We start from the raw sequence: 16,592 nt of genomic DNA, 5'->3' as shown, positions 1-16,592 counted from the left end.
ATAGCTAGCGCTCGACAGATGCTCAACAGGCGTTCAATAGATGTTCGACAGGATTAACAACAATCTTGTTGGTATTACTATTGTGGGTTGGTTATTTTTGTATGGGGGATAAAATTGTATTTTTGAATACCTAGGTAAATGATATATAAACGTTACAAACCCTAGCCGAATGTAACTAAGGAATTTCCTACATTGAAAAGCAGCTACAAAACCCTAATGATTTAGGAACATTGCCGAACCTCGTAAATCCTGTGTTTTTCTTCTCTCTTACTCTTTTCGATTGCTTCTTTATATTGCTCTATAATATGTTATTGTTTGTGAGGGAACCCAGTTTTCAACAATTGATATCGGAGCTACAAGAGTCAGATTCTTGGGCAGTTAAAGTTTCACAGACAGGATGAGCGGATTGAAAATGCATGCTAAGTTCGAGAAATTCGATGGCAAAGGCAACTTCAGTCTATGGCAGATGAGGGTGAGCGATATGTTGACACAATCAAAGGTTCACGAGGTTTTAACCGGGAAGAAACCAGCCAAGTTGGATCCGGAGGACTGGAAGGATATGGAGGATATCGCGTTTAGTACGAGTTGTGTGTCTGGCAGATTCAGTTATGTATGATGTGATCAAGGAGAAGACAGAGAAGGGGCTGTGGACGAAGATGGAGAGTTGGTTCATGTCGAAGAACGTCACCAACAAACTATTCTTGAAGCATGATCTATTTACATTCAGAATGGAGGAAGGGGTAGATTTATATGATCATATTGCCCAGTACAACCAAAAAGTCAGTGACCTGCTGCGGGTTGGCATGAAGTTGGAAGACGACGACAAGGCTCTCATGTTGTTATGCTCATTGCCATCATCATTCAAGCATCAAACGACCACATTAATGTTTGAGAAAGAAACACTGGATTATGAGGAAGTCATAACAGCATTAAGATATCATCATTCGATGGAGAAGTTAGAATCAAAAAACTATCAAGAGGGTTTGGCGAGTTCAGAAGAGGAAGAGGAAGAGGCAAAGATAGGGACAGTGATCAGAAAAGAGGCCAGTCCAGAGGAAAATCAAAACAAAGGGCGAAGAAGAATGAGTGCTTTAAGTGCCATCAGAAGGGCCACTAGAAGAAGGATTGTCCACTGCTGAAGGATGATAAGGAGAAAGGTCATAATCGAAATTCAACAAGCGTGGCGACAGAAACCTCGGATTAGGAAGACTTGATGGTGGTCTCAACGACAGGAAAAGGTACTTATGCTACTAGCTGGATTTTAGATTCAGCATGTTCTTCACATTATACTTTACATAGAGACTGGTTCCATACGTACAAGAATTGTGATGCTGGTAATGTAGTGTTGGGTGATTGGTATGCTTGCAAGGTTGTGAAGATAGGCTCGGTTAGGATCAAGATGTTTGAGCAGGTTGTAAGGATTCTGGAAAACGTTCAACACGTCCCATAATTGAGGAAAAACTTGATCTCTTTGGGTGAACTAGAAAGGACTTTGCATGGTTTATCATCATCTCCAGGCAACGGGATTCTTAAGGTTTCCAAAGGTGCTTTGATGATTTTGAAAGGGAAGCAGATTAAGAACAATTTGTACAAATTGCTTAGGAGTACAGTTGTAGGTGATGCTTCTGCAGTCTTTTCAGATGAATCGGGTATAGATACGTCTACTCTCTAGCATATGTGGCTAGGGCATAATAGTGAGCAGGGTATGAGGGAACTCCACAAGAGGAAGCTGCTGGATGGAGTGAAACAATGCAAGTTAGATTTTTGTGAATTCTGTGTGTATGGGAAACATAATAAAGTTCAGTTCAAGCTGTCCGCAAATAGGAGCAAGGATATTCTAGAGTATATTCATTTAGATATTTGGGGTCCAGCCCATGTACCAGCTAAAGGTGGAGCTAGACACTTTGTGATGTTTATTGATGATTTCTCTCGAAAAGTCTGGGTTTCATGAAGGAAAAATCAGAGGTATTCTCAAGGTTCAAGGAGTGGAAAGTCAAGGTTGAAAAATAGACAGGGAAGCAGGTGAAGTGCTTGAGGTCTGATAATGGTGGCGAGTACACATCAATTGAGTTTGATGATTTCTGCAGGAAAGAAGGAATTGAAAAGAATTTTTTATTTCCTAAGACGGCTCAGCAGAATGGGATTGTAGAAAGGATGAACTGAACACTGATGGAGAGGGCTAGATCGATGAGGATACAAGCTGATTTACCCAAGCAGTTTTGGGCAAAAATAGTTAATACAACCTGCTACATCGTCAATAGATCACCATCAACTCGGTTAGAGGGGAAGACTGTAGAGGAAGTTTGGACAGGTAATGATATTGATTATTCGGGTCTTAGAATTTTTGGTTGTCCAGCTTATGCACACATTCCTAGTGATAAACTACAATGAAGTATTCTCTCCAGTAGTTAGGCATATTTCTATCGATGTGTTGTTGAGCTTGACTGCTCAACTAGATTGGGAGCTTGAGCAGTTGGATGTTAAAACTGTGTTTCTGCATGGAGAATTGGATGAAGAAATATTCATGGAACAGCCAGAGGGGTTTAGAGAGGTTGGAAAAGAACATCATGTTTGCAAACTCAAGAAATCTCTCTACGGGTTGAAACAGTCTCCAAGGCAGTGGTACAAGCATTTCAATTCATACATGATGGATATTGGCTTCACTTGGTGTGAGTTCTATTGTTGTGTGTATTTCAAGGTACTTGAAAATGGCTCTTACATCTTTCTGCTTATTTGTGTTGATGATATGCTGATTATTACAAAAGATATGAAAGATGTATATGATCTTAAGTCTCTATTAGCAAAAGAATTTGATATCAAGGATCTAGGAGCTGCAAAGAAGATTCTTGGTATGGAAATTAATAGAATCAGATTAAACAAAAAGTTATGGCTCTCACAGAAGACTTATGTTGAGAAAGTATTGGAGAGGTTTGGCATGGATAAAGATAAACCAATTTCTACTCGTTTAGCTAATCACTTCAGGATGTCCAGTTCGCAAGGTCTTTAATAAGATGAGGAAATTGCATACATGTCATAGGTTTCATATGCTAATACAGTTGGAAGTTTAATGTATGCTATGGTGTGCACTAGGCCAAATTTGGCGCAGGCTGTTAGTATGGTTAGCAGGTTCATGGCTAATATGGGAGAAAGAACATTGGCAAGCTGTGAAGTGGATTCTCCGACATTTGAGAGGTACGACTGATTATGGGATTTATTTTAGTACAATTGATAAGCATACTTCTGTTACTGGGTTTGTAGACGTGGACTATGTAGGTGATTTGGATGGTAGAAAGTCTACTTCGGGATATGTATTTACACTAGCTGGTAGTCTTATCAGTTGGAGGTGTACTTTGCATAGTGTGGTTGCCTTGTCTACAACAGAGACAAAATACATGGCATTGATAGAGAGGGTGCGAAGGAAGCATTATGGTTGAAAGGGCTGTTGGCAAAAATTGGTTTTACGGGTCAGTCTCCTTCTCTATTTTGTTACAATCAGAGTGCTATTGACTTATCAAAGAATCATGTACCCACATAAAGCACATAGTAGTGAGGTATCACAAGATTAGGGAGTTAGTGTCTTCAGGTGAGATTTTGTTGAAGAAGGTGCATACATTGGAGAATGCAGCGGATATGTTGACAAATGTGCTACCATTGGAAAAGTTCAAACATGGTTTGGACTTGCTCCAACTTTTACAGTGTTGATCGCATGGAGGTTGGAGCTTTAGGTGGAGATGCTTCAAGGGTGAACAAGTCTTCGAAGGGAGTGAATATTCTCCAAGGTGGAGATTGTTAAATAATGGTTCATATTAGAAGATTTATTTTACCTAAAGGCTCTAAGGAAAGGGGAGCATAGTGTACCAGTTGAACAGTTGCTCGACCTGTGCACAATAGCTGCTTGACTCCAACTGCCCAACAACCGTTCCACAGACACTCAAACGTAGACTGGTCTAGAATGGGCAACAGTTAATGCTCGACAGATGCTCAACAGGCATTCAACAGATGTTCGACAGGATTAACAACAATCTTGTTGGTATTACTGATGTGAGTTGCTTATTTTTGTATTGAGGGTAAAATTATATTTTCGGATACCTAGGTAGATGGTATATAAGGGTTACAAACCCTAGCCGAATGTAACTAAGGAATTTCCTATACTGAAAAGCAACCGCAAAAACCCCGATGACATAGGCACATTGTCGAACCTCGTAAATCATGTGTTCTTCTGCTCTCTTACTCGTTTTGATTGCTTCTTTATATTGCTCTATAATATATGATCGTTTGTGAGGGAACCCAGTTTTCAACAAAAAGGAAGTTGTGCGAGAGGGGAGTGTAGTATACTGGTAGAGCACAACTTCGGTATGGTACGGTATTACTGATGTGAGTTGGTTATTTTGTATAGGGGGTAAAATTATATTTTCAGGTATCTAGCTAACTGGTATATAAGGGTCAAAAACCCTAGCTGAATGTACTATGAAATTTCCTATATTGAAAATAGCTGCAAATCCTGAGGATGTAGGCACATTGTCGAACCTCGTAAATCCTGTGTTCTTCTTCTCTCTTTCTCTTTTCGATTGCTTCTCTTTATTGTTCTATAATCTGTGATTGTTTGTGAGGGAATCCGTTTTGCAACAATATCATGTGTTGTCTTCATGCATGTATTTGTGAGCCAATATTCAACAGTTCATGTTTCAGAAAAGTTCTTAGGCTCGTTTAATAAACAAACTGAGCTTGTTTTACATCCATGAACTATAAAGTTTCAATCATTTCTATTCCAAGCTCTTGAGCATTATCTCATGGAGAAGATATTGAAGAAAAAAGGAAAAAAAAAAAGAAAAGTCAAATAGATCTTATTCAAACATGGTTTAGATTCCTATGGAACATCACCTTCTAAATCCCAACACAAATAGGTAAACAAGTAATAAGATTGATGAAGCATCTTCACAAAATGCATTGATCTTATACAGCTTATTCTCCATTACTCACCCTATATAATCTCATCTTAGAGTGGAATTGGCTCAATGAACAAGGACTTGATATACTCTTTCATCCCGGCCGGATTAGTGAACAAGTCTTCATGCTTGTACATAACATCCATTACCCGTATCAGGTTAAAAATCCTGAGCAAGATTTCTCTTGACATGGTTGTTGGCTTCATGCATTCCTCATTTATATCCTTCCATGCATTCTCAATCATTTCCTGGAAAATCTCGATCGCCTCTTCCTTCGAAACCCCGTGTTCTTTCATATAGAACTCTACACCTTTAGAACAAAATCTCTTCACAGGCTCCTCCTACAAACATTGCAGTTGTAGTTATTATCATAAGATCCTCCTGTATAACAAGATGTATTTCACAACATTTATACATACCTTGGTTGCAACGATGCAGTCCATGAGACGGCTAATTATAAGCGTCGCTCTATCGATCTTTGGCATACGGTGTAGCCATTTAAAGGCCTCCTCCCCTGCAGATTCTCCCATTCCTATAAGAGATGCAACAGAAACTATGCGATAACCAGTCGTGATTTGCGCATTTTCCAGGAACTCCTCAAATGGTGGCACTTGATTTCCATTAACCCAATTGACCTCCCGCTGGTATGATCTCACCAATTGCTTCACCTGATAAGAAAACATGTTTGATAATGCAAAGTAATTAGCTATGGAAACAGAGTAATTAAGAAGCCCAGTAAGACATATATGTATATGTATGTATACAACACCATTATACCGTTTCCTTGGCGTAGTGTATCGCGTAGGATTTTCCTTGGTTTCGAACCTCATCGTCGATTTGCTGGAAAAGATTCACGAGAATAGTGTAAAGACTTTTCATGTAATCTGGTAGTTGATCAACAGCATCCATATTCCACCTGAAATTCATTTGAAGAAGTTAAAATACACAACAACTACAATGTACATTCATATTGACAACACAACAGACCTTTCTATTGCATCTGTGAATCTGCGAAGCTCGTCGATTGAAGCATACACACCATATGTGTCATCTATAATTGTAACAATGGCAGTAACTTTGGCGACAATTACTCGAGCACGAGAAAATTCCGGCTCAAAGTAACCTCCAATGCACCACAGGTAGACTTCAGGAATCCTATGCCTTGCATATGGAAATTTTGAAGCAAGCTCCAAGTCCTTGCACCACCTACACAAACACCAAATCAATCTTTGCTTTCCTTGTTTGTTTACTTTATCATCTCACATTTAGTCATTCTTTACCTCGAGAACTCGCCAAGCTCTTGCTGGTGCAGTAATTGTACTCGATTGTAATCGATTTTCGCTAGCTTGAGTAGCGAATCATCATAAGACTCTTCTTCTTCATATAACGAAATGTTCTGTCTCGACGCAAGCCTTGGTATGCCCCGATGAAGTGCTTGTTCCAAAGCACCCGCTATACGCTTTGAAAGACGACGACTACATTGGCTCTCTAAGGATTTGAGGCAAGTCCTTGAGTAAGCAAGAGCTTCATCTAAAACATGTTCCCCGCGAACGCTTAAATGAGCAGCTTCGTACAGGCTTAGTAAGCCCTCAGCGTCGGTAGCTATACTCGCCTTAAACTTGCCATCAATGTCTTTGAATTTGTTGAACACATCTGTTTCATAATCAATTAGTCTTCATATTGAACAAAACTTTGCTAATTAGCACTTAGACGTACGTTTATACACTCACCACAACTCACTCTGTGACCATACTGTCTAAACACTCGAAAAAGAAGTGCAACGGTGCACAGATCATAGTCATTATCATCAAAAATCTTAGCTTCGGAACCATAGATTTGATCGAGTTGTCCTTCAATCTCTCTCTCGAAGTGATATGACACACCAAGACGGTATAACAAGTCAATCAGTTTCACTTTCTCAACCGGATCGCTGGCAGAATTTGTGAGCAAATCTTTCACATGCCCTTTTAGCTCCTGTACTTGTTTTGTATACAATTCAAATGCCTGCAACACAATGAAATGAATGAACACTGCTAGCCATTCAAGTTAATTAAGAAAAATGAAGAAATTAAGGTACATGTTTTGAGGTTAATTAATTACCGCGTCATTCGAGGTAAACGAAGCGAAATCATCAGCAGTCCACACTGTCAGTTCTTGAAAATTGAAAGCTTCGGCCTGTCCGTTCGCTGCCATAGCCAGATATAAATATTGTTCTTGCAAGAGATCGAATTAGTAGTGAATTGTGTTTGAGCCAAAAGTGTTGCAAAAATGTAGCAATTTATAGGGCAGAAAATAAGCGAACTTCAACATGTGACTACCGACTAGGATTAGTACTGTGTGGCGCAGTACTCGTGCCTATAGATATATAAAGGTAAAGCAGCCAATTTTTGACTTTCTTTCATAGGCAAAATTAGAGTAATCTCGATTGATTATATAGGACAAAAATTTGTTACAAAACATGTGGGAGTGCTTAATTTTCTATTATTTTTTTAGTGAACATATTGTTTTTTCTTTAAAAAATAAGTTAAATATGCATCAACTAATATGCTTATATGTATAGACAAAAGTATATGGACAATCGGATAAGCTCCCATTCTTTGACCATTGCTTAAATCAAGACAAAAAGGCAAGTGAGTCATTAGGTGAATGATAATCACATTATATGTACGAGATCACTCACCCATTAGGTCATGGGTTCGAATGCTATCCCCTCCCCAAATCCTTGTTTCAACCAAAAAAAAAAAGACAAAAATGAATGTCTTCTACGTATCTAATCTAATCTAACACTATAACTCTAAAATTGGTGTTTTTCAAACAATTCTGTGGCGAGTTCCCTGGCCAAAAATGTACTCGCATGTCTATGAGTTATCGATGCCTCAGCTCGAGCCGTTGATTACTTTTACTGGCCTCATCCTGGCCGTCCAACTGATGCATGCACCACCTTTGGATATACGAGATTATTGGTTGTTTATCTAATTTTGCACGACTTTGTCTTGACCATGTTCACTTTTCTTCTTCACTCATCCTTCCACACGGAGCTCTCTCGGAACTAAGCTGCTGCTTCGTACTGGTTTTTGGGGTTATGTGCTCTTGTCATGTACCGGTGATCAGCGATTGTTGTTCGTAGATTCTTGTTGGTTGATCAATTCGGGTTTTGACCTCCTACGGGTTATTGGGGTCGTTCGTTTGCATTTGACCTATTTTGTTTCCTTGAGCCATCTAACCAATATACCAATTAGTATATATTATTTTTCAGAACCAGCCCGATTATTAGTATTTTTCACATGCTTGCAAGTTGTCACCCATGCTTTATGTAGCAATGGTCAAAAAAATCGATCCCTACGGCAATAACCCACATGTTACGCTATCTGTTAACAAAAAAAAAATCGTTTTATAGGGTTTAGAAAGATTTTGGTTAAATTTTCAAACTTGTCCCGAGATTTATGGTCGGTTTGGGTTTTTATGTCAATTTTGGGTTCTCAAACCTTTAATAAGTAATCATACTTAGTGCTAATAGAATCATACCAATAAGAATGTAAGTTATATTAATTGGTATAATTTTAATAATACTAATAACATTATAAATTATACTTAATATGATGATAATCATACAATAACATTATAAATCATACTAATTTGAATTCTTCTACTAACATTATAATATTTTTTTGTACTAATAACATATTAAAGCATACTAGTTACATGATAAACCGTATTGTATAATAGCATTATAAAATCATTCTATAAATCATTACTAATAATGTTGTATTAATTTGAATCATACTACTCATATTAGAACGTTGTAATAATATTAATGCATACTTATGGCAAGATAAAGCAAGTACGAATCATACTAAATAAAATTTTATTTTACTAATAATTTGTATTGTTATAAAATAGCTCTAAATAATTTTTTTAGGGGCAGCCCCGCTAAATTTTTTTCTCGGACAAATCAAAGAAGTGTCAACCCACCCCATCAACAATTTCTGGCTCCGCCCTTGGTTGGAGAGACTCATATTCTCTAGCTTTTGTTATTGTTCTTCTGTGTAGCCTTTCTATTTGTTCTTGTTCTTGGTTCATGGTTTTCTCATATTTAGTTTCCTTGTGTTCTTCTAGCATGAGTAACTAAATCTCTTTGCTAGAGTGTGATGTAGCCTACCATGAAAATTGTAAGTATTTCAATTTAATGTGTGCATGATTTTGGTTCAATGATTATTGTCTTTAATTTTCATGTTTATAGTCTACTGTTTATTTGATTGCTTGATCACCAATTAGCTCAATTAGACTCATCTAGCTAGAACTAAGGAACGAACCGAATTCACTTCTTTAGTGGAACCAGAATTAAAGAAATCAATTGTCGACTGCCATGAATAAAGTTTAGGGGATTGATTGGTTATCATAGTTCTTTAGATCGTAATGAGTTATTAACTGCGGGTTAACGATTGTGAATGAATAGGATTAATCCATTGTTAATAATAGTTGTTGGCACCGCAAACAAACGAACCAACATATTTAAGAAAGAATCAACCCTTGAATTAAAACCATAATTGTGTACTTGTTAGTTAAATGCTTGTGATACGATTGTCAGGTGAAATCATTACTCTAGGCTTTTCTCCTCTTGGTAACAAAAATCTGAATTTTTGCTTCTTTGTTAGTTTTTTTTATTTCATCATTCAAATTTTCATTCTTCCATCAATTATCATTCATACATTAAGTTAAGTTTATTAATTAGATTAAACTAGTCTCTATGGGATCGACCTCGTACTTGCATACATTGTGTTATTCGTAAACTCTTATGCATTTACGAGAATTATTACATCAAGCTACCCAGTGTGTTATGGTCTTATCAAACAACACCTTAGATCCTTAATTTCAATGACCAAGAAAATGATGAGCTACTCCTAAACAACCTTGACCTTCTCGAAGAAGTAAGAGAAAAAGTCAGAATCCAAATTGCAGCCTACAAGCAAAGAACAACTCGGTATTATAACCGAAGGGTCAAGGAAAGAAAGTTTTTCCGAGGAGACCTAGTCTTGAGAAAGAAATAAGTAGTTGGGAAACACCCATGGAAGATTGGTGAAATGTGGGAAGGACCCTACTAGGTTATTGAAGCATTCAACGAGGGAACTTACCATATCGAAGATCCAGAAGGTCATGGGAGAAAGATGCGACCTTGGAATGTTGATAACCTGCACAAATATTATGTTTAGTTGAGCTATTTCTTTAAGTATGTGTTTCTATATTTTTCCGTCATATTCAATCAAAGCTGCAGTTTGGTAGTTGCCACTGAAATCAGTTTGAAGCACAGGTCTTGCTTTAACAAGTTACACCAAAAAAATAAAGATTTTGTAGTTCGGAATTGCCCATATTAGCAATTAGACTCATGAAAATCTCCAAGTAACATGGTGCGCAAATGAGATGACCTGGCTCTCGATAACTCTAAAAATGTTAAGACAAAATGCCGAGGCACCACCTTGGCGAGACTTTCAACACTCATGTTAATCGAGCAAGTCTATATACAAATGAGCTCATTCGGAAAAATTACAAAGCAGCTCGTACGGAAAAATACTTAGAAAGTCACTAAAAAAAAGGCCTCAAAGAGGCCCCAAATGACTGACCTAGCATTATGATAATTAAAGACCGAATCGGTCCAAAGTAAAGAAAATTTTAGCTGGGCAGCTTGCCCCACTTGATAGTTCCTCGACCCTTAAAACATTAGAAAAATATTCGAAGTAATTTGACCAAGGAGGAGAAAGGGGGAATTAGGATAAACATCCATTTCCAAAAGGTAACTCCTCGATACGACAAACTTGCAAAAATATGCAAGTAAAAATTTGAAAAAGCAGCTCCTCCGCTCCAAAACTTGGTAGAAATAAACAAGTACAAAGGACGATCGAGGAGCCAAAAATGACCCAGGAAGGTTATCTGAGAGAGCGAGAAAAATGTCTCTACTTGAATAAGCAGCAACGAACTTGCAAAAAATTAGCAAGTATGGAAGACTGAGATGGTCCACCTACGAGCACTGTCCTCATGGAAAAGTCCTGAGGAGAAATGTGTTCCTCCGAAACAAAGCTTGTAAAAAATGGAAGTATGAAAAATGACGGAGGAGACGTTCAGACTGACAAAAAGCCTCAGCCCATTCAAGCACCCTTCTTCTCAGCACCAACACTTACAAAAATAATTGAATAGCAGAAGAAGGCAGACATTAAAGAAATAAGTACTATTATTACAAAGCAAAAATTATTCTAAGTACATATAAAAAAGAGAGGAGAAAAACAAAGTAAAATTATGCCCTCTTGCATAACATCTTCTTCATTGCTTGGCAGGAGGGGCCTCATCTCGGATGGCTGGGGAATGGATCAGAGACATAGCCAAATTTACCTTGTCATCTTGGATGCCGTGAGGAGGATCCTCGTCTGAAGTAAGGATTGTTATGTCAATTGGCTAAGAAAGCTCCGATTCTTCCTCCTCATCACCAACATTTCTTCCCTCCTCGACATGAGCAAACTCTTCATAGATGCCCTCCTTCAACTAATCTTTTCTGACCAGAGGTTGGAAGAAGTTATCCAAAATGCTTGTATCATGATCGATGTTAATAAGGGCCTTCTGAGCAAGTGTAAAAGCTCCTCGAGCCCTGTAGTAGCCCTCATATCGAAGCATAAGCCCATACTCCCCAGACTCTTCGAACTATCGAATCCCAGCTTGTCTGCCAGTCTCAATTTTCTTGGCTTTCTCGACGTCTACTTCCTTGATGATCTTGGAAATCTCTCCAACTCCTCCTCGGCCTTAGCCTTAGCCCTACCAATGGCTTTGGTTTCTGTGGTGTGGCCATCTCATTGTTAAAAATACTAAAAATTCCACTCGAGAAAGTAGCCAAAACCGAGACAACAAGCAAGAAAAAAGGAAATTTTCTCAAAAAATTTCTAAGTTAAAAAATCGACCAAGCAATCAAATAGCGTCGAGAAGGAAAATTTTCACCATAATAGCGATGACGTTCAGTTGAGACATTTTTGCGAAGACATCACGTCATACCACCAAAAGTCAGCCAAAGTAAGGATCTTCGCCATCATCAACCTGGCAACTTTGGGGTTGTCAGCTGAATCACATACATGGACGCTTTAGTTCGGTTGGTGAATGAGAAAATTCGCAAAAGTCATTCTCCGAGATGGTTTAGTGATAGGCAGAGAGACAAAAGGAGTACCCGAAGTCCTAGATGTAGTGTGAAGCAACCGCCTTGAAAAACAATGAAGTCGCCACTAATTGATTTTTAGGATACAATTGGACATCCATTTTGGTCTACGAGAAAAATGGGTAAGGGGTTTATTGAGCGTGGGGAAGGTGTTAAACACCCCTCAACTCCCGAAAACTGTTACCTTCAAAAAAGTTTTCCTATTTAGCTCTACTTTGATTTGAGTAATGATTGTATGTCCCAAATGTTTTAATGAGTTTTCCATATGCCCGGAAAATCATGTATTATCAAATGGGTGGAAATATTCCATTAATGTTAGACCAAGATTTGACTTTAAAAATCTTATTTTTATGGGTTTTGATAAAAAAGGAGGAAAAAGGGTGCACGGGATCACTATGACCATTTCCGGCTTGGCCAAAAATATTTTAAAAAACTCCACTTGAAGTGGTCTTTGATAAAAAAAAAAAAGGGTGCACGGGATCACTACGGCCATTCCCGGCTTGGCCGAAAACATTTAATAAAAAATTCCACTTCAAGTGGTTTTGGATAAAAAGATGCACGGGATTACTACGGCCATTCCCGACTTGGCCGAAAATATTTAATAAAAAATTCCACTTGAAGTGGTTCTGGATAAAAAGATGCATGGGATTACTACGGCCATTCCCGGCTTGGCCGAAAATATTTAATAAAAAATTCCACTTGAAGTGGTTCTGGATAAAAAGATGCACGGGATCACTACGGCCATTCCTGGCTTGGCCGAAAATGTTTTACTTGGTCTTGGATGAAAAAGTCCATATCGGAGTGGGTTTTGATGTTTTTGATGATTTGGAAAAAAAAAGCTATTTAGATAGTAACATTGGAATGGGTTTTGATGGTCTTGGAGAAGAGATTTTTGGGAACTTGGTTGATGCACCAAAAAGACCCACAATCAATGAAAAATGTTCAATTCAAGCCTTACTCACGATTATATTCTTCATGAGAAAAGAAAGAATTCATTTAAGGCCCATCGGACGGGCCAAATATCTTTAAACCCCCCTTTGGGTCCTTAAATAAATTCTCCTAATCCCTAGAAACATATTTGCTTTCCGGGTCCACGAAATCCAAATGTTTTGGATGAATGCCAATGGAACCCCAATATCTTGAAGGCTCCTTGGTATTTAAACAAAACATAAAGGTTCCATAAATTAATTTTGATGTGTTTATTAAGGTGAGACGGGTTTGATTAATTCTAATGACTAACGCGTTGCATTCATTTTCATTGCATTCAAACAATCCTAGCATACATCTAAGCATCATGGCATAGTGTGAGAAATCAAAGTCCTAAGCATGCATTCTAATGCAATCATTATTCACAAAATCAATTCCTAATTTTTATATGCTTCTAACATCCTAGAATATCATGTATGCATTTTCTATTTTACATCCACTATTTTTGTTACACTATTACAAGGTTTACACTTTACAATTATGTATGATAAATAATAAAATGTACAAAAATCCAATATCACCCGTGAGGCCCATTGCTCCAATCCAGCCCAAATCCTCTAAGTATTCCTTTTGGCCCAAGTCTTCCAAGTTACCCCTCAACCCAAGTAGTTCATTCGACCCAAGCCCAACAAATAAACACAAAAGAGGGGGAAAATAGTTATTCACATATAATATCAAGTGATCAAATTAGCATCAAGTATACATATACACATACAAACATATTTTCATTATGCCATATACGGTCAAACCATGCGTACAAATATACATATACACATGTGTACCCCTAACCATATTATATACACTCATACAAACCGTAGATATATATACATTCATTTATACACAAACAGATCAATATGCACACACACGGCCTATAATATATACACACCATACATATATATATACACCCATATACTGTATATATATATATATATACACACACAAAACCTATACATACAAGAACACATTGTACACACACACACCGTATATACATATACAAACACATATGAACACATATATACAAGCACACATAAACCGGTATATATACAAACACATACATACGGATATCAAAAACCCAGCATATATACATATACATACACACACACATATATATATATATAAACTCGTATACATACACAATACATCACAACATCCAAAGAACATATGTTACGACCGAACCAACATAAGTGAGTAAAAACCTTATTTCAATAGTGAGCAAACAAGGACATAAACCTCCAACAATCAAATCCAAAGAAAGAAAGCCAGATCCAAGGAATCAGAAATAAAGAGATGCAAAGTAGAACTACAGGAACATAAATAATAAAAGGTAATAAGAAGTGTCAAATATGAGTGGATCTATTACCTTCTCGGAAGAACAAAACCGAAGAGAGTGAAACTCCTTTTCTCTCCTTTTGCTTCTTTGTGCCGCCTCCCCTTTCTCTCTTTTGTTTTTCTTCCTCCCCTTGTGCAGCTGCCTTCCTTTTGACTTTTTTTCTTTTCTTTTTTTTCTCTTTGTTTTGTGTTGTGCGGCTGCTTTCTCTCCCCCACAATCTCTCTTTCTTTTATACCATATCCCTATAAAACCCTATTTCATCCTTTTACCAAAATGTCCCCCCAAACCCTATTTATTTTCTCCTAAGAAACTAATATTTTGGTATTTTCCAATGTTTTTGCAAAAACCTTAAAGGTGTCACCTTTCCTTTTTAAAGGTTTTATTTATTATTTATTTAATTCTGCTATTTTTTTAGATATTTTCTAGGGTTTTGTTGTATTGGGTTTGGGTTTGAATTTTTATGGGCTTATGACCCAAGAAATGGGCTTTAGGATTTTTGCATGTTTGCGGGTCTAAGAAATAGGCTTTGATTTTTTTTTTGTAAGCTTACGGGCTCCAGAACGGGGTTTTGAATTATTATTATTATTATATTTTTTAGTTTTTCTATTTTTCTAATTTTTTGGGCCAGACAAAAACCGGTACAACAGCTGCCCCCTTTGTATGTCTTTTATGAAATAAAAGACAAACAAAGGTGTAGTCAATCGAGTTTCGTACGGGAACTGAAATGCGCGGGATCACTGTGGCCATTCCCGGCTTGGCCAACTGTTTGTGCAAGAAAATAAAGGGCACGGGATCACAAGGCCATTCCCGGCTTGGCCAAATGAAAAGAAATGCATGGGATCACTAAGGCCATTCCCAGCTTGGCCAGCAAGAAAAGTGCATGGGATCACTATGGCCATTCCCAGCTTGGCCAGCAAGAAAAGAAACTGCATGGGATCACTACAGCCATTCCCAGCTTGGCTGATGAAAAGAAAGGGCATGGGATCACTATGGCCATTCCCAGCTTGGCCAGCAATAAAAAAAAATGCATTGGATCACTACGGTCATTCCCAGCTTGGCCAGCAAGAAAAGAAAGTGCATGGGATCACTACAGCCATTCCCAGCTTGGCTGATGAAAAGAAAGTGCATGGGATCACTATGGCCATTCCCAGCTTGGCAGATGAAAAGAAAGTGCGTGGGATCACTATGGCCATTCCCAGCTTGGCCAGCAAGAAAAGAAAGTGCATGGGATCACTACAGCCATTCCCAGCTTGGCTGATGAAAAGAAAGTGCATGGGATCACTACGGCCATTCCCAGCTTGGCCAACAATAAAAAAAAAGTGCGTGGGATCACTACGGCCATTCCCAGCTTGGCCAGCAAGAAAAGAAAGTGCATGGGATCACTACAGCCATTCCGAGCTTGGCTGATGAAAAGAAAGTGCATGCGATCACTATGGTCATTCCCAGCTTGGCTGATGAAAAGAAAGTGCGTGGGATCACTATGGCCATTCCCAGCTTGGCCAGCAAGAAAAGAAAGCGCATGGGATCACTACAGCCATTCCCAGCTTGGCTGATGAAAAGAAAGTGCATGGGATCACTACGGCCATTCCCAGCTTGGCCAAAAATGTTTGTTTGAATTTATGCAAGAAAATATCCATGAGTGTATGAATGCATGAAGAAAATTGTATTTTCTTTTATTTTTCTCATTTTAAAAATTTGATTTTGGTTAATTGTCATAAGCACCATCACCCCTATCATCCTGCAATCATCTATCATGAGAAGACTGCATCTTTTGCCTCCATCCCATCTTGAATCTACCATGTTACACTTATTCTTGTATCTTTCATTCTTGTTTTGTCTTGTCTGGTCTTTCCATCGATTTACTGTTTATATCTGATTTTCACCCTTTCATCCTGCAATCATCCATCATGAGAAGACTGTATCTTTTGATTCCATCCTATCTTCAATCTGCCATGTTAGGCTTATTCTTGTATCTTTCATTCTCTTTTTGTCCGATCTTTCTATCAATTTACTGTTTACATCTGATTTCCATCAAATCTAACATACCTTTAACGCCAAGCACAATCTCTCCAGCTCCCAAAATCTCTCTGGCCCCACTATGCCTTTTAACGCCAACTAATTTCTTTTAGCTCTCTTAGAG

The 16,592-nt window shown here is 38.0% G+C and overlaps 1 protein-coding gene across 1 annotated transcript; it reads right to left on the bottom strand.

Annotated features, from left to right (window-relative positions):
• Positions 1-4,818: 4,818 nt before the first annotated feature.
• Positions 4,819-7,208, bottom strand: LOC119985233 (probable terpene synthase 6). Its single transcript, XM_038829464.1, has 7 exons — positions 7,047-7,208; positions 6,677-6,950; positions 6,227-6,599; positions 5,934-6,152; positions 5,724-5,862; positions 5,366-5,614; positions 4,819-5,287 (listed from the first exon to the last, which is right to left on the bottom strand). Exons 1-7 carry the CDS (start codon positions 7,137-7,139, stop codon positions 4,997-4,999), a joined length of 1,638 nt encoding a protein of 545 aa, XP_038685392.1. The 5' UTR covers positions 7,140-7,208; the 3' UTR covers positions 4,819-4,996.
• Positions 7,209-16,592: the final 9,384 nt, after the last annotated feature.

This window comes from Tripterygium wilfordii, chromosome 19 (genome assembly GCF_013401445.1).
Source record: "Tripterygium wilfordii isolate XIE 37 chromosome 19, ASM1340144v1, whole genome shotgun sequence".
NCBI classification, from domain to species: domain Eukaryota; kingdom Viridiplantae; phylum Streptophyta; class Magnoliopsida; order Celastrales; family Celastraceae; genus Tripterygium; species Tripterygium wilfordii.
Note: the sequence above shows the minus strand (reverse complement) of the source record. Positions and strands in the feature narration are given on the sequence as shown.

Coding starts and splice junctions, on each gene's coding strand:
- LOC119985233 (XM_038829464.1), bottom strand. CDS start 7,139: ATGGCAGCGAACGGACAGGCCGAAGCTTTCAATTTTCAAGAACTGACA. Junction 5,863..5,933: donor TTCACAGATGCAATAGAAAG/GTCTGTTGTGTT, acceptor AATGAATTTCAG/GTGGAATATGGATGCTGTTG. Junction 5,288..5,365: donor ACTGCATCGTTGCAACCAAG/GTATGTATAAAT, acceptor CAATGTTTGTAG/GAGGAGCCTGTGAAGAGATT.